The sequence below is a fragment of the Acanthisitta chloris genome, unplaced genomic scaffold (genome assembly GCF_000695815.1).
Source record: "Acanthisitta chloris isolate BGI_N310 unplaced genomic scaffold, ASM69581v1 scaffold41640, whole genome shotgun sequence".
Lineage (NCBI taxonomy): Eukaryota > Metazoa > Chordata > Aves > Passeriformes > Acanthisittidae > Acanthisitta > Acanthisitta chloris.
In genome coordinates this window covers 31,129-49,473 of record NW_008654055.1, presented here as the reverse complement: position 1 = coordinate 49,473, position 18,345 = coordinate 31,129, and the positions used below count along the sequence as shown (strand labels likewise).

General features: G+C 38.7%; 1 protein-coding gene across 1 annotated transcript in view; it reads left to right on the top strand.

Annotated features, from left to right (window-relative positions):
- Positions 1-3,520: 3,520 nt before the first annotated feature.
- LCOR (ligand dependent nuclear receptor corepressor) overlaps positions 3,521-18,345 on the top strand; it is a 22,230-nt gene continuing 7,405 nt past the window's right edge. The window contains exons 1-4 of the mRNA XM_009083166.1: positions 3,521-3,578; positions 3,996-4,075; positions 13,354-13,486; positions 18,049-18,336. Coding sequence (XP_009081414.1) covers positions 18,099-18,336 — 238 coding nt within the window. The 5' untranslated portion in view covers positions 3,521-3,578; positions 3,996-4,075; positions 13,354-13,486; positions 18,049-18,098. The remainder of the gene's footprint in view (positions 3,579-3,995; positions 4,076-13,353; positions 13,487-18,048; positions 18,337-18,345) is intronic.

Here is an 18,345-nt window from a genome sequence, read left to right as displayed (position 1 = left end):
TTTTTTTATAGGGGAGAACATGTCTTTGGCTAATCCACATTGCTAGAGATCAGCCAGTGAAGTCCTGTCTTGGACAATCGACTTCTCTAATACTGTTATCTCAAGGAGCCTGGTAGCTACTTAATCATTACAAGTGCTCTCAGTTTTAAGGGAAAAGATGATAGGAAGATCTAACTGGGTGGGTTTTTGGTTTGGTTGGGTTTTTGGTTGGCTGGTTTGGGGTTTTTTTTGCAAAGCTTAAGTTAAACTGTTGTGTTAAATTGTTGTCTTAAACCATTAGCCATCAAACTACAATTACAGTTTAAACTGATGACAAAATATTTGGTTGCAGAAGGGTGAAAATGTCAGAAAAGATGAAAATAAACTGCTTAAGTGCAGAGATAAAACATGCTGAAAACTGCATAGTCTTTTTTCTTCTCTTTAGTTTGAATTTCTCTGGTACTCTTAGCATAAAAATGGCCTAGCTGTATTCTGATTTTTTGTCAGAGGATGTTTTGGGGAACAATGTTTCTTAAACACTGCTTTACTTGTAGAGATAACAGCTGTGAAATAGGAGTAAGTGTGTAACAACCTCTGCATTAAAAAAGTTATTCAATCCTTGCCTCAGTATTAAGGGTTTTCTTTGTTCTGACATTTATTTATTTATTTCCTAATTCTTCACTTCCTGGAGAGTCTTCTGGGACACAGAGGTTTTACACTTTGTAAATGTTGTATTTTTTAAAAGAAATTAACCCTTTTCCCTCCTAAATTATTACACCCAAAAGACCTTTCTCATTGTAAAGGTCACTAGTAGCATTGTAAGAGTTAAATGTGTGACTGCTTTGATTGTGAAGAACATATCTGAGAGATCTATATACTACTGATATCCAAAATCTAACCTGATACATAAATAATACTGATACCTAAGGTATTGGGATCTTTGTTCTCTTTCTTCTAATTCCATTATTCCTGCAACTTTTCTGCTGGCCCTGCTCTTCAGCTGCTGTGAACTGTCAGGCACTGAGATACAGATGATGAGAATACAGAAGCTGAGATTCAGCAGAGGCAGCCATGTTAATTTCTGTTCCATTTGAAATGCAGGAAAATATCATCTGCCAAATGGAAAAGGACAATCGGTTGGAAAAGAAATGTTCTTTTCAAGCTTCTAAGAGCAGTGACAATGGAGAGAAAAAAATACTATGAAAAGTAGGCAGCTCCTTTTTCAAGATTTTTGTTTTCAATGTATTCTGCATGATTAAGTGTACACAGTTGCTCTTTTGGAGCCCTGAACGAGCGAACCTGACATGGCAGGGCTTGCACTGCCTGTGCTGCATTGCACTCTGCATCTGGGGGCAACAGGGCTCAGCTTCATGGCAGTTTCACCAGTCTTTCGTGTAATTTTTGAATACATTCATACTTCCCTTATTTGCCTTTTTTAATGTCAGACATTGCACATAAGATGTTCTGCTGTTGCTATGCAACTGCTAAATCCAATATTTAATATTAATAAAACCCGAGTGGCATTAGCATCACTCGGAACAGTGGGCTAGCAAACTATGATCCCACAGTATCTAAGCTGTAAAACTTGGCAGGGACTTCAGTGTGCAATTGCATGCATGGCAAACTGTGGGGCATGAGTCATTGGCAGTTACTATTTTAAGATTGGTGAGTTTGAGTAAAATTTTGGCGTTATTTTGATTTTTATATATATTTATAAAATATATTTCTAAACCAAAAGATACAGAACGAGGTTGGTTGGCTGTTTTCCTTAAGGTTTCAAATTCTGAGGGGTCACTACCCATAAAAGATTCAACGTTATAAAAACCTATGGGTCAATACCCTGATTCTCCTATTTTTCTTCTAGGTCAGGTTGGTCGGCCCTTTCCCACTGTTCCTGCCACTTCCTGAAGCCTGAATTGGCTTTTTTTGGAGGCAGTGCTACTTCTCTGCCTGGCAAGGTGCTGTTCAATGGGGTATTTTTCCAGTTTCTCCTCTTCCACCTTGTTTTCTGATCTCTCCCTATTTTTCTTTACTCTAGACTGTTATTTTACTGCCACTCTTTCAGCTTTTTTTTTTTTTTTTTTTTTGTTTGTTTGGTTTTTTTGTTCTCCACTCAGTCCTTTCTGAGATTAAATTTTAGTGTCAGCCTCTGATACGCATTAGATGAAGGATGGTGTTGGACCCCAGCAATGCTTTGGCCATCTAAGCCATGTTGTAAGCTGCAAATTTTGTATGATCCTGCATCTGGTAGATGAGGGTATCAGTGCACTGCCACTCCTGCTGACACCCAGAGGGCTGTAATGCCATTTGGCCTTTCCTTTTGGAGACTGATGTCCAAAACCTAACTTTGGTATTAAATCTGGATGAAGTCAGAATCATTTTTGTATTGCTGCTCTTTTGCAATGTAATAACTGATTTCTTTCATAATTTGTGATCATCTAGATTTTAAGTGATTTCTTGAAAATGGTTATATCGGGTAGTTTATATGTCCCCGATTCACCCATTGAAGTTTCTCTAAATTTAAACCCGTATTTTTGTTTCTTAACTTTTTTTTTTTGTTCCTCCTTCTGCTACTCAGAGACAGACAAGTAGGAGAAGCTTCCCCTAGCCACATGCAAAGCGTTATTAAACCTACAAAGGAAAAGTATTAATGAGGGGATATAGTAAGTTGTAGTCCTGAATTTTTGTGGTCATATTGGGAATGCATTTTTATAAGTAGGTGCAATTTGTCTGTCCTCCTTAAAGTAGTCTTTGTACTTTCATATTCACTCTGCTAACTTGTCTTCTCACAGCATTGGGGAGTTAATAGCTCTGTAGATTTATTTTTCTTTTACTGCCAGCAGGGGTTTAGTGTAATATTGATTTAACATTGCCAAATAATGGCAGTAATTTTGGTGAAGGTTTTCCCTCTTTTGGAATAAACTCAAATTGGTTAGATTCCTTTTAAGCAAGGCATAAGTCATAGCATTGAAGTAAATTAGACTGTTGTGTCTTAGATGCAGATCTGCGATTGGAATTTGGTTCCTTAGTGACATGGCAATGCTGAATCGCTTTCCTGTTAATCTTCTCAAACCTGCATCTTTTCAGAAAACACTGATTTTGATGTTTGCTGAAATTCAGAAAAGTAACTGAAAGCCACTGAGGTGGAAAATGTGTTTTTTTAATTGGGAAAATGTACGTTATTTCAGTTCAGAGGCTTAACCGAGAGTGTTTGTTTTTATGTAGAAATTACCTGGTCAGGTTGTATAACCTACAACTACCTATTTTTTTCTCAAAATGGTTTATTTCAGTGTTGTAATGTTCTTTGTTTTTAACGTAGCTATTTACAAAGCTGCAGGAGTCGGTGGGCTCTAGATTGTGCTGTGATGTGTCAGTAGTTCAGTCATCACGACTGACCCATGTATCTTGTAATGCTTAGAGAAAACACGTTGAGCTCTGTTCTTGGAACAGATAAATATAGAACTGCTATTGTGAATATTGTTGTAGTGACGTACTTAATCTAGAAAGCTAACAATTCTTTTATTTGCTTTTAGGGTTTGAAAGTATTCTAGAAGGCCTGTTTGGACCTGGATTATTAAAAGAACTCAGTTTGTTTAAAGGTATTCAATCTCTATGTTTGTATCTTGTCTGCATTTCTAATGACAGAAGCAGCCCCAGCTCTGCCTCTAGAAAATGTGTGTTACCGTGGTGATTTGTGCTTTTTTTTTTCCCCCTCCCCCAGGCAGTGCTCACAGTTAGTTTCATATTGGCTAAAATTACTAATGAGTGTGTGTTCATCTTTATGTAGCTGGGAGTGTATTTGGCAGTGCTTGGAAAAACACATTTGTTGTGCACAGATAAAATGTATACAGTTTGGTAATGTGGGGATTTAGAAAAATGGCTGAAAGGAAGGCTGCATGCTCAGAATGCAGGCAAGAATGTTGTGAAACAGGTATTGAATTTGGCATTTCTCTTTTGGCTCCAGTTGTGTTGTGGTTTATGAATATGAAATAATTTGCTATTCCTCTGATTTACAGACTGTGAGCCTGAAGGTGTTTCTGATTGGTCTTTTGATGAAAATTGTCTTTTCTGCTGCCTGAGAAGAGAAAAAGTGAAGGTAACAATCAGACGTGTGAAGCTAGTAGTTGTAGGGGAGGGACAAAGGGAGGGAGTTTGCTGCTTCTGGTTAACTGAACATGGAAAATCTGCAACCTCCTGCCCTTCGCCCCTCCTTCAGAAAAAGGTTTCTGAATTAAAATATGCAAGTTAATGAACAGACTTGTCTCCTCTCAGCAACTTTTTTTTTTTGTAGTATGTGATGCAGATGTTGGGGTTTTTTTCCCTGTGTATTGGCTCTTTCTGTTTGTGTTTCTTTCAAAAATTTGTTTTGAGTTTTTTGAGTTTTTTTGTAAGAGATCTTGTTGGGAATCATGAAACCCTTCCCAAGGGAGCCAGACTATGGCTTGTGCATGTTTACTACAGCCAGACGATGGACTTACCTTCCATATGGAAATGTGGTCCATTTTAACAACCCGGAGTCTTGTTCTGTATCTCGGAATCTTCCCTGTGGGCCATATCCTTTTATTAAAGGGCAGATATGTATCGTAGATTTTGTACTGTGCTTGTTCATAACCAAGTCAGAGCCTAAATGTGGACAAGTCACCTTTGCCAGTGTAATAAACTTGCAGTTTGTTTTCTGAAGGAGGTTATAGCAGTATACGAAACAAAAGCTATGGTGCTGTACATGATTGTGGCTCAGCCCATGTGTTGAAATAATGTTTGTTCTATAGCATAGGAAGCAAGGATTGTCTGTCTTGGCAAAACTTTATTTACTGGAACTCGTAACTACTACTTGTTCCTGCACAGTGTAAAATAACACCTGAGTGGATCTCTTATCAGCTTAGGAATGAAACAAAAGCACTCCTTCCTCTGCAGCAGCTAACATGTATAGCTGCATGGCTTGTCCATAAAGGAAATACCTTGTTGACACTGATACTTGCCATGTTGCCAGTTTATGCTTGCTTTTGTGTAACAGTTTTTAAGACATGGGAGGAGGTTTAGGAATGTTTGCATTTAGAACAGATGTGAGGCATAATTCTTTCATTGAGAATGACAGCAGATAAGATGTATGTGTGCTTGTGCTGTGAGGATTTCTGTCTGTTGTCTTACCTCGTCTCATAAAAAGACAAAATTCAGTGTTTTGCACAGTTCTAGTTAAGTTATTGAATTGATTCAGAAATTGAATTTTTCGGCGCAGTCAGAGACTGGTCATAGCCTGGGAGTGTATGGGTAGATCTTCAAAAAGATGGTTTATATCTCAGTCATTCTCGTAGGTCCACAATAACTAAAATAAAGGTCCTGAAAATCAGTGATTGTTAGGTGAAGACAAAAACTAAGAACAAGACATCCACTATGTAGTGTGCTGATTAGGCATGGTGCCTTGTCCTTTCCAAGCTTCTGTGCAACCTTTTGTCAGAAGCTGAGATATCACTATTTATATTTTCCTGTACTTTGCCAGGTTTTTCTTTCTAGTTTCACAACTGTAGCCCATGATTGTATCACTTATGCTAGTGGTTAAGGACGTTAAGGATCCTACGTGGTTTCCTATTGTACTGTGTGGTGGCCTTTAAATGGGTGAAAGAGAAGATGGAGATGTGATCACTTTTGGCATTCTCCATGGTGTTTTGGCATCAGGGCTCTAGGAAGATTTTTGGGTTGTGTACAGGTTGATACAGAACATAGCAGGGGTGTGCAGCATTGCTGGGTGAAGGGCAAAGAGGTTTATCCTGAGCAGGCTGGAAAGAAAGGAGAGTTAAGAAAGCCTTTGGAGTGTGTTGGATTTTTTTCTCTCTTACTGCCCTCCAGCTTTTGTCAGTTGTGTTGGGTTTAGTCTTTTTAGCTTTTTGGTTTGTCTTTTTTGGTTTTGTCTTCTAGAGAAGAATATGGCTGCTTTTAGATCTAGGGAGTGTTTGTGTGCCAGCTGAGTGAGGTGGCAGGATGGGAGTGCTTCCCTTTCCCTGTGGGTGCAGCAGAGTGCTGCACTGCTGGCACTGATGTCTTTAGCTTGCAATGCAGAGTTAAATGTGATTCTTTCATGAAAGCCTTCACATAGTGCAGATTTGACAACATCATAGTTTGAATTCAAATATCAGAGACTTAGTTGTTACAAAAAAGTTTGTAGCTTATTTCAGTGTTTAGCCAAATGATGGAGAACCGTCAGCTAATGGACTGAACCAAACTAGGAATGGTACTAGTTCATTTGAAGTCTCTTCCATTCAACATCTGTACAGATGTCTTTAACCCTTCTTTTTAGGGAGTTGCAGGCTCGTTCTGGAACTGCTAAAAGTTGTCTGGTCCTGTGCATAAAGTGATAGCAGCTGTGCTTCCTGTGCCTCAACCTCTATTCTGCTTTTTGTTTGTGGTTCATGTGCATCCTCTTACCATTTTAGGTAAAAAAACTGGGCAGGGTGGGATGGTTTGGGTTTGTGCTTGTGTACTGCTGAGCTACAGAGTTAAAAGGTGTGTAGTTGATGATGTAGCTGGGAGCAAGATGGCCACAAACCCCATGTATTACTATAGTATGTGGCTGTGGCTAGCTTTTTTCCTCCAACAAGTACGTCTTTACCAATACCTCCTTTTGGATTAGTTGAATAATTATTCAGTGTACTTGATTTTCACCTTTGCATGACATGTAGGTACCAGGTCTGACAAGTTCAAAACCAATAAAAACCTGCAGGGTTTTTTTCTAGATTTCATGTGCCCTTAAGAGTTTTCTGTAACTTAGGAGACCAGTAGTTATGCTTAAGGAAAATTGAGTTCTGGACTGTAGGATGAGAATTGAAGGGCAGTATTGGTTCATTTGCAGAGCCATTTAGGGGATAAAAAACTACATATGCTCTCCCACCCTTTCAGTGATGTTGGTTCTTGCTTTTACAAGCAGTCAGATTCAATTACATGACTTCTTCAAAGGATGGAGAACCATCTGCTGAAGTATTCTAAAAAGATTAATTTATTTGTGGCAGTAGTTCTACTTGCAAATACTGAGCAAATGCATGCATTTTTTGGCAGTCTAAATGCAAGACAAGTTTTGATAGAAAAATGGCTTTCAGTGTCTTCATGTGAAAGGGATAGTAAAATATAACAAAGGTGGGAGCTGACATCTTCACAAACATATTTTTGCCCAAATCCAAAGGGTTATGTGCAGTAATGTAAAGCTTTTAGAAATTGGATTTTTTTCTTTTCATCACAGAATGCAGAATACACAATTGTTTCAGTATGGTATGATCAGAGAACAACTAGTTACCTCAGGAGCTGTCACCAGGTTATGAATGCAGAAATGCCAGGGCACACTGATGGGCAAGAAGGACAAAAAACGAGAGTTGGCAGCTCTAGCTGCCTGTACGTAGTGAGAGGAAGATGAGGTTCTGTGGGACCAGATCTGGTGAATGCACGTTTGGATAATCTACAAATGTGTTAGTCCTCAATTGCTTATGGGTGATCTTTATCACTTTTCCTTCTAAAAGGACGTGGTACCGAGAAGACCCATCAATTCAGATGGATTGAACCTGAAGTGTACTTGACTTACCTCTTTTTAATTATGATTCCTAATTTTTCTATGTGGCTTGTTAAAAAAATTGACAGAGCTATTGTTACAGAAGAAATATGTGTCTCCATGTAGAATGTTTGTATCAATTGAGGTGGTCTCTACTGTCATTTGCTCGTAGTTGGAGCTGAAGCCTAGTTTAAGAAAGGCCAGAAGAAAGGGGAAATTGGGAAACGAATCCTTAAAGAGGATTCAGTTGAGTATATTCATGTGGAAAAGAAAACACTATTGTCTAAACAGACATAAAGCAATTCATATGTATTAAGAGAAAAAAGGCACACACACACACACACACACACAACTAATCTCATTAGTTGGTGAGAGCAGAACAAGAAGGATAATACTCCTAAGCACATTAACTATTTTATAGATATATTTAAGCTACAAAAATAGCAAGAGAGAAAATGACTTCTAGGAGCATGTTCTGGAGCCTTACGCTGTTGTTAGCAGAAGATTGAGACAGCTCTGCAAAGTACTGTAAAATACAGTCCAGGCTGGATGAGGCCTTGAGCAGCCTGACCTAGTGAGGAGGTGTCCCTGCCCATCGTGGGGGGGGTGGGACTAGATGAACTGTAAGGTCCATTCCACCCCCTAAATCCTGTGATTCAGTGATTCTGTGATTCTATGAATACATGGGCTTCAATGTAAGGACCTCTCACAGTTCCTTTGTTTGTGAAGAAGTGTGGTAGGGTACAGTGTATGAAAGAGTGAATTTAAAGTTCAAAGTTACTCTGATACGATTTGGATATTTTTAAAAGCTTGTAAGTAATTGCTTTATACAAACATCTAATAGGTAATATATCATTATTTGATTATGATCAGTCATAATAACAGTCTGAGTCTGGTGGCCTTTCACTATGGAGCAACATAAGCAATAAGATGTGAACTGTGGTAAGTGTCTAAATTATTCTGAACAGAAGTTAACCTCTCATCAAAAGTGTTAACTCATAAAATAACTGAAGATGGCAAAGGAAGCATCTGAAAATGAGTTGAAGTTGCAGAACTCTTACAATTTTCAATGGCTTTAGAATATGTTTAAACTGTATACAGAGATCCTAAGTGTGCTGGAACATGCTCTAAAACATTTTAAATGGATTTCATCTCTTAAAAAAACTCAGGCATTTAGACTGTCAATTTTGTGTTGTGTGGTTTTAAAATAATTTGATGTGGAGGCTAAACCCTGAAGAGGCTGTTTGTGATAATCCCCAGCTGTGTTTAGCAGTAATGCAGGGCTGCAGTTTTGCTTGTGCAGAAATGTTAATGTAAGCATATTGTGTTTCCACTGGCTTATTTTTTTCTCCCCTTACTATAGATACTAAATGATACTCGATAGCTGTGGATCAGTCAAATTTGTTTTGAATTCGATAAATCTGAGATCAGTCGTGTTACTAGAGAAGTATGTATGTTCAGTAAGTGAGGGAGATCTTAAAAGCAATTAAGCCATCTGAATTTTTCTTACTGCTAAGCTGGGAACAGTTGTAGATCCTTTAAAAGACGTGCTCAGAATTGAAAGTGATCTTCATAAATTTGAGGAAACAGGACAGACAGACTTGTTTTGTCAAGTCACAGATGTCTGTAAAGTGATAGGTTTGTAAAAGTAGTAAACTATTTTGGGGACTATATCAGGGGAGGATACCTGGAGAGGAAAACCTAAGTGCTGGCAAAGCCTCAGCTGACTGTAGCATGTGGAGAGATGTAAACAAACCGAACAGCCCTGAAATAAAAGCAACAAGAATGACTTGGTCTTGCAGATAGAAGGAAAGAAGAGTTTCTTGTGCCCTTAGGGCTTGTCTACAGAAAACAGTCAATTATTCTCTTTTGCACTGGCTAAGAATTAAAAAGACTGTATAGTCATAAGAAAAAGGAGTGTTGGGGAAGACAGCCTAGAGATGCGGAAACGTTCCTTTCTTACGGTTCCTGATCCTGCCGTGGGGTAGGGTGGGAGTCTGGATGGTATCCTCAGGGCCCATGGGTTGACCTGTCAGCCAAGGGAGGTCCGTGGGAAGCCTCTGTCCTTTTCTCTGTGAAGATGTATACAAATTATCTCATACTGTTCTAGCTTGTGGGCTCTTCCCACTCCATCTATATGTGTCCTGTGGCTTAAACGTGAAAGTGCTGTTTCCATATCCATACAACAACAGCAGCAGCCTGCATCATACTGCTCTCTTCATGTCAGCAGTTTAGCATTTGGAACTGCTGTATCAACATTTCCTGCAAGGAGGGTTTCAGTGAGCATCCAGCGCTAGTGCTGACAAGGCCTGGCTGCCCTGGATTAGGTGGTCTCTCAAGGTCGCACACTGACCTTGTATTTTGAAAATGTGAGCTCTGTATTTCTAAGCCTCTTTGATTTAATTACATAGTTATGCTGTTTATCTTAACATGCAAAAAGAGCTTTAGTCCTTAGGGAGCTTGTGCAAACCACTCCAGGGATCTTTTCTTGAAGGTATGTTGTTCAATAGAGTGATACTGCATGTTCACTCTGGGTCGTGGTTCCCACCTGAAGAGAAGCACAAAGGTGATAGAATAAATCCTGTGTTATAAATAACATGTAAAAGTAACAGATTGGTTACAAATACCCTGGCAAAAAAATCCCAAACCCTAATAATGCTATCTAAGTATTAATAGGTTTGTGTTCCTATTCCCTGCACATTGCTCCTGAAAACGTTGCTGTGGTTCGGGTCTGTAGTGTGAGTGAGAGGGTCAGCCTGAAAGTAGTGGTTCTGAATAATGGTTATTGGGAAGAACTGCTGAAAAATGTAGAAAAACCACCCCAAACAACAAAAAACTCCTAAAAAATAACAACTCCCCAAAGCCTAGCAAAAAACCTGAAACAACAAAACCCAGCCCAACCAATGAGCCACACTGCCCCAAACCAAACAAGAAGGCCTCACTTTTGGAAGTTCACTTTGAAATAGCAATCACAATCAAATAGTGTGCAAACTTGAATTTTGCTTATAGGGGTGAACAAACTGAATATTGCTGGAAGAATTGTGACAGTTCATAAGAAAATAATTTTAAAAATGCGATAAACAGAAATATTTCCAGTATAATTTGTCTCATGCAGTCACTGCTCTACTGCAGATGCCAGAGGATGCTCAGGATTTTTTTTCTATGTGCAAGGTTAAATCTTACTCTTTTATATAACTGTATTTCTTCATGTTTTACGTCTTAGCATAGACATTGATAAAACTACACACAAGGAGATGAAGGCTCCTTACTTTGAGGGGTAGTAGCTAAGCCATTGTCTTGCTGTTCCCCTGTTCTCCTGAATGCAGATCAAGTGTTCCTTTATTCAGCCGTTCACCAGTGTAAGCCACTTACAAATTTTTTTTTCTGTGTGATTCCTTTTTCTTCATTCGTTCTCTATGTAGGAAATGTACAACTTTAGTTTGCCTCAGTGGATTAAATTGTTCTCTTCTTGTATTACCTTTATGAGAGTACTATAAAGTAGCTTTGCTTACGGTGAGGCATAGTGCCACTGGATCTGTTTCCACTGAGTTGCTAGGCCAGTATTTATGGTGTGTTGTCTTAGTTGCAGAAAGCACTAGGAGGATTGGAAATGCATTGTGTTGGCCAAGGGTTATTTTTATTTTAGGCTTCTTCCAGAGCTATAGCCTGTTCATGGGCAGTGTCAGATCAGGTTGAAGGGGTAATATTTCCTTCAGGTCTGAATTCTCTGCTTGTCCTTTGAATTAAAAGAAAGTGTTTTGCAGTGGCTTGTGGGACTTCAGCTAGGGGATGCCAATTAACTCTAATGGATCTTATCCAGCCAAATCTCTGTGCTTCAGTTTGCAGAATTTCCTTTTAAAGCAAAACTTAAAGCGGTTTGTCTGTAAAGGCTTAGATATTTCAGTGATTACTCCAACACTTCTGTGTGCCTAGATTACTTCTGTTATTAGTTAATTTGCACACGTTTGCTTTTTACATAAACTGAAAAGCAGAGTTTACAGTTATCCTGATAATGCCTAAATGATAATGGAGCTTGACTCAATGTCTGTTAGTAACTAGGACAGATCCTGTGTTAAGCTTCTCAGATGCAGAAATATAGTTTCAAAAAGAGGATACAAGTATGTTCTGTGAAGTCTCACCTGAAGAGTAACTCTCAAGAAATATTTGGCTTATTCTCCGCAAATATTTTGATTGTGAAATCCTGTACAGATACTTCATGTATTTTAGTATCATAAAAGTACAACTGCATTTTCAGTGTGTTAAGAAAGTGCCAGGGACCTGCGGGAGCACTACTGGATACTGGTGCAGGAATACCTGGCACAGAGGTGAACACTTGAATTATAGCTAACCCATCAGTTGCAATGCCTATGAGAAAATGATACACTGTCTCAAAAGAAGCTTCTCTCTCCTATGGGAACAAGTAGGTTTGAATCTCTCTGCGCTGGACCAAAGCATTGGTCCCTTTGTGAGGTCTTTGCTTCCACTCTAAGCATCACCTTCACAGCATCAGATGTGTTGTTTCACTCACCTGTCACCTCCGTCATTGCACACACCTCATCTTTTTATTTGGCATAAAATGCTGCTTTGTCTCTGTACTCTGTCTGGTATAGTATCTCTCTCTCTTTACTTTTGATAGGGAAGTTTTAGAAGTTGTTGAACTAGAAATCTGAGGTGGGAGCCTGTGTTGTTCAGGCCAGAGTCCACAGTGTTTCATATTATTACCCTTTGCACATAGTCCATGTGACTGCTGTGTTCGTTAATTGACTGTGGGCTGGTTATGGAACCTTGCTTCATTAAACCTCTTGAAGTTGAGACAGCACAAACTTCTTTTTTTCATTTATTGTGGTTTATAAATGAATTGCCAGTTCTTTGCTTCCCTTCTAGTCCTGTGAGCATATGAATCTGAATCAACTTAGACAGTAGAGACCAAAAAAGCAGATGCAGCCTAGATTTTATGGTAACTGATACTTTGTAAAGGTTAACAAAACAAAACACTCCCTAAACCCAAAGAGTGGCTGTGTATGCATTTCTGCAGTAGGTAAATACAGGTAACTTTAATATAGCTTAAAATGAAAGTGGAGAGAGGGGGCCAGGAAGGAGATTGTTCTGAGCAGGAGCAAGGCGTTAAACTGAAAGAAATGTGAAGAGGGATGTGTGTCTGGGGGAGGAATCCAGGCACTTAGATTTTGTATTTTTATAACCTTATCTTCTGGTTTCTTGAGCATATTTTAAATGAGTGATTTATCCTGGCATCTCACACATTTAATTGTCCTAGTTTGAAAATATTCACGAGAACTCAGTTGTTTCCAGTTGTAAGGGATAGAATGGATTTTAATTCACTGTAGGTGTTGTAACAGCTAATTTAAAGTTTATTTCAGTTAAAAGTAGCTACTACTGAGCATTTTCACAAAAGAACCTGTTTGTTGATAATGCTTGGCCATTTTTTGCTCAGTTTGCATGAACATTGTGTGGGACAAGGAGAACTGCCTGTGTTTTGCCTCTGACAGTTATATCTTGGATCTAGAAGTATTAGCTGAAGAACAAGTGCTTAGATATGAGATGTGCAGCCAAATGTTGTAAAATATCTAAATCATCTTATTTATAGTGAGCTCTTATTTCCAGTAGTGTTATCAAATCCTACAGGGTTTTGCTGCATTTGCAACAAGAAAACAGGACAAAGTACAATGTTCTGAAGCAGTCAAAAAACAACTTGAGATTTCAATAGATTCAACTTTGTGCTGAGTACCTAAAAAAGTTTTGAATTTCGTAAAATATTTAATGCCTAAGGAACTTTATTAATTTTGGAGTCAGGAAGGTCTTACAAATATTAAATATCTTTGCAGGAACACTTAGTCAGTCTGGATGAGCCAGCCTCGGAAGCTGGACAAGAAGCTCTGCTTAGACAAGAGCAAGCAAAAATCATTCGTTTTGAAAGGCAAGCGGAAGAGTTCCTCAATGCAGTCTTTTACAGAAAAGGTTGGTTTGAATTGTGGGGAAAAATAGTGTCTCTTGTGGTCTTTTTGCATGCAATGCAGGTATCAAAAGATCTGATGTTCAAGTTGTCACTGTATGTTCAGTATTTTTGCAGTTGTCTTCTTTATGTATATTTATTAAGGGTAAAAGTTGACTCTCAAATGATTTAGCGATACAACAGTGTGGGCTTGGGACAGAGGAGGAGAGGATAACACATTTAACCCCAAACCAAATCTCTCCATGAGAACACTGGTGTTTTCAGTTTTGGAGGAATGATGCAGTTCTCACCCAGCAGAAATGTTCCCCTGAACCAGTGTTTAGGTGAGTGGGCTGTGTGGGAGAAAGGTCAGGTGGCAGTGATGGTAGTAGGTGGGTAATGGTTTTTAAAAATTATTTATTTTAATGGGATGTGTACTAATGCAGTTTTTCTTAAAGGTCAGCAGTCTTCTCACTGTGGGTAGTGATTACCCACCCCGTCCCCAGCAATGTAAAGTATAAAATATTGTTGGAATAGTGCTAAGGGGGATATATGGAGAACTCAAAACGTGATCAGCAAAAGAATTAGAAAATATGTGCTGGAGAATATGATGAGAACAATAACAGCAGCTCAATGCTAGAAAATCCCTGAAATATCTTCTGGAGAGTTGACACTTAACTGTGCTCTTAGGAAGGCATAAAACTCATTTCACTGTTTTCTACAAATCTGACAAACGGGAATCCAGAGGTTGCTTCCAAATGCATCCCGAATGAAACTGCATCATATTTATCAGTCTAACCCACGTGTGAAAAAATCTGCCAAATCAGTAATTCCAACCTATCTGCTGGGGGACAATGCAAGGCTTCAGTTTAGCAAATTAGAAACTGCTGTAGCCAGTCCTCAGCCCTTCCTCCCTGTGACCAAAATATTTGAAGGTGTTTTAAGTAGATAACAGTATCTTAGCCTTTCTTTTCTGACTCAAATGAATAAATACAAGCTATACATTATGGTGCCTCTATACTTTTTGCAATACATGCAGGATGGTGGGAAGGATAGTTACTGCGTTACTACTGATAGTTCAGATAATGCTTTTATTCCAAGGCTTCCTTTTCAAGATTGGTTTTTTTTTCTTTTAAGTCTAATGTTTCCTTTTGCTTTTAAATTTATCCCATATCTCTTTAAATCCAGAAGGGGTTTAAGAAAACTAAAATTTAGAGAAAATACGCTTTTTTTCCATATTACTTTCTCTGGTGGGGGAGAAAAAAGTACACTTCTGTCGCATTCAATTTATTTATTAAAGATTTCATTCCTTTAACACTGAGCTTAAACTTTTATGTATGGCATGTGCATGTGTCTTAATTTGTTGGGAAACTATTGGCAGAGAGTGCAGTGTGCTGCTGAGGGGTGTAATACTCTGTCCATGGTCAGATACACAGAATGAAGATAATGAAACATGTCAGATGTCTTAAGAATCTTTGAGAATTTTTAAAAAATATACTCTTGTTTTTCTTCCTCTGGCAAAGCTGTGCTTGATGCAAGAGTAACATGGGAGGGGTAGGAGCCTGTCAGGAAGTCGGTTCTGAATCTTTCATTCATCATTGTCAAGCTTCTCTGTTTTTAGATTGCTTGAAGTCTAACTAATGCCACTGCCATAAGGTCCCCAGGCACTGTCATACCAAAAAGGACACAAAGAATGGCAGAACTCTGATGTTCTATGTTGCCCAGAGATGCTGAGCTCTCCTGGCTTCATGCCAGCACTTAGTTCTTTTCTTCTTTCCATCCACATTGCCAGTAACATTTGGGGCAGGTATTTTGTAGCCCAGGCAGATCAGAGGAAGTGCAGATGTTCTGGGAACAAGTGCCTGTTGTATGTCAAGGCCACATACTCATGTACTGAACATAAATAGGTAATTAGCAAGATCAGCAAACTTTTTGAACAGCTTTATTGTCCATTAGTCTTACATACTTTCTCTGAGGTTTGTGTACATGGCACTCTGACTCAGTAATGCTTCCTTCAAATATTCCTGTTTTCCAGTGACAGCAGAGTGGTAGTGCTTAGCTCTCTGTTGCCTTTACTTTGTGGCAGGACAGGACCTTCTAATTTAATGAAATCATACCTTTTTTTGTTTGGTACTGTCCTTTTAAGTTTTCAGTGTAGATAAAATACGCAAAAGCTGTTAAGGTTTTAAAGCTCAGAGGTGCTGCTTTAGACTATTTATAGTTGATAAATATTTGCTTTATTTTTTCTCCTCTGAGAAGTTCTATGTTTTAATTTTAGTTTTGTTTTTTTTTTAAACAATTACTTAGACAGGTGGAGTCAAGATAAACATCTGGTTGATTGCAAGTGATGCAGCAGAGGCACAGGCAAATATTTTCCACTCACTTTTGAATAGCTTTAATCCGTAGCATTCAGGCTTTATATTAAGTAAGAAGCCTTTAATGTGCTAGGTAACTGCCCTTCTGCTTGAAAATGGGATTTTGTGTCCTGAATTAGTGAATTTGTTGAGCAGCACTAGAAGGAAGTCATCTGGCCTGATTCTTTGAAGTTGCAGATTGCAAAGATGCATGGCTGTAGGCATACGTAATATTTTCTCTCTGAATGAGTAAATATGTTCAGCTATAAGCACTATTGAATTGAACAGGAAAGGTCTGATTTTCTTCCTTTAGCAAACATAGGTGCCACAGAGCTCTGAATTCTTGCCAGCCCCCCTTGTCTATGCTACAAACACGTCAGACAGTTGGTATCAGTGTGATCATGCCATCATTTGTGCCTTTCTGGGCCTTCCCAGTGCCTTTCTGTGTCCTGCAGCAGGTTATAGTGGAGAGGTTAAAAAGTGGAAGAAATGTCACCACAGCGGAAAAAAAGCCTTCACATTTTTCCAAGCTTGGGGCCTTGTGGACCACTGGGGAGGAAAGTGAGAGTATAGATGTACCTAAATTTAAGTTTGACTCATCTCTTGCTGTCTTCTTAAAATTGTAGTATCTCATACTTAGCAGCAATAAAATATCCTGTAGATTTTACAGGAAAATGGTTATGTATTTACATAAATGTCCTGGAAGTTTGCAGCTGTTATACCCCTATAGGAATGTACAGGGTGACTGTATAAGGTCCTAGATGTAGAAGGCTGTGTGTAACAGGCAGGGATTTGGGCTTGAGAGTATTTAAAGCTCAGAATGGTTTTTCATCAAGCACAGTGGCTGCTTACTGCTGCTCTTTGGTTCGTGGGCAACTCTGCTCCAACCTTCGTGTCAGTCATCATTTACAGATATACTAAAGCTACTTTGTTAGATTGCTGCACATTCCTCAAAAATGGTAGGAAAAGGCTAAAAAAACTTAACACTGAAATGTCCCACAGAAGATTTTGCTGATGCTTCTAATAGTTCAGTCTCAATAGATTACCTTTCAGCCAGGGCAGATTTTTAAAAGAGGAAATAAGCACTTCTCTATTGTTCTCTTTTGAGATCTGCTTTTAAAGATTTGTTTAGTCTTCTACTAGAGAGTTTTCTCTCAATGTTTCTTCAGAAATAGAAAATCATTTTGAGCAGTTTCTGGAGTAGTTGTGTGCTTGTGGTGTGTTTTGGGTTTTGTTTTATTTTGGGTTTTGTGGGTGGTGGGTTTTGTTGTTGGTGTTGTGTTGATTTTTTGGTGTTTTTTTTTTGTGGTTTTGTTTTAAAAGGAAAAAGCAAACCCCAAACTGATTTGGCCAGAAAACACAATCAGTGTTTGAGGTGAAGTGGCAGGACTTGGCTTCTGTGATTTAGGAGTTACAGATTTGCTTTCACATAATGAGTTACTACTGGTCTAAAACAGTGATTTTTTAAAAAAAATTTTTGGCTTGTCCACATCCCCAAATTCCTTTGTGTTTATACACTATTTCATGTAAATAAATTGGAATGTTTACCTGTTCCATTTCACATTCCTGACTAAAAGATTTAGCACCTCTCCTAGAAATAGAATTGCTTTCCATGTGACTCACCTTGAGTTTTGTGTATGTGCGAGTTCTTTGGGTAATCCCTGATGCTGCATTGCTTATAATGGTAGAAATGTCAAAAAAACCATAGAATGGGATCGAAGGCACTTGAACATTTGATCTTCATATGAATTATTTTGAATAATCAGATCTATAGGGCTTTATTTCTCAGTAAATGTGTAGGGCACTGCTGCAACTTTATCACTTCATTCTCTGTTTTCCCCTGCTTTAGCTGCAGGTAAGTTACTCAATTCTTCCACTGAATAACCTGTTCAATATTTTTGGAATGAGCTTCCTTACTCAGTACTTTTGTTCATGGATCTAGTTCTCCTTCCATACCTCTTAAGGGTCTGGTCAAATATGTTTGTGTTTGAAAACTAAAGATGAAATTGCGTATTTCCTTAGGGACACTGTTATTTTGGGAAGGCTATACCAGAACTAGCAATGGTTCTTGTTCAGGTATTCTAAGACTAAAGTACTTTTTCTACAGAAACTATTTTATCTTTAGCTTTCTTTTTTTTTCCCCTAGATTTTTTTTTTTATAAATAAACAATGACTTAATATAAAAGCTGTTTTACTTAAAGTGCTTCCTTAAAAGAAATCTCTAATATTTGCAGACAGTCCTAGGGTCTCTGACCCCAATATTCCCCTAGTGGCCCGTGAGATCATGCAGCGAATGATCCGACAGTTTGCTGCTGAATATACCTCAAAAAATAGCTCTACTCAGGACTCCAGCCAGCCCAATAGCACAAAGAACCAAAGCCTGCTGAAAGCATCTCTGGTCGCCTCCTCTCCCACGGCTGCAACTGCTCAGAACCCTGTGCTCAGCAAACTGCTCATGGCTGACCAAGACTCACCTCTGGACCTTACTGTCAGAAAGTCTCAGTCAGAACCTAGTGAACAAGGTAGGACTC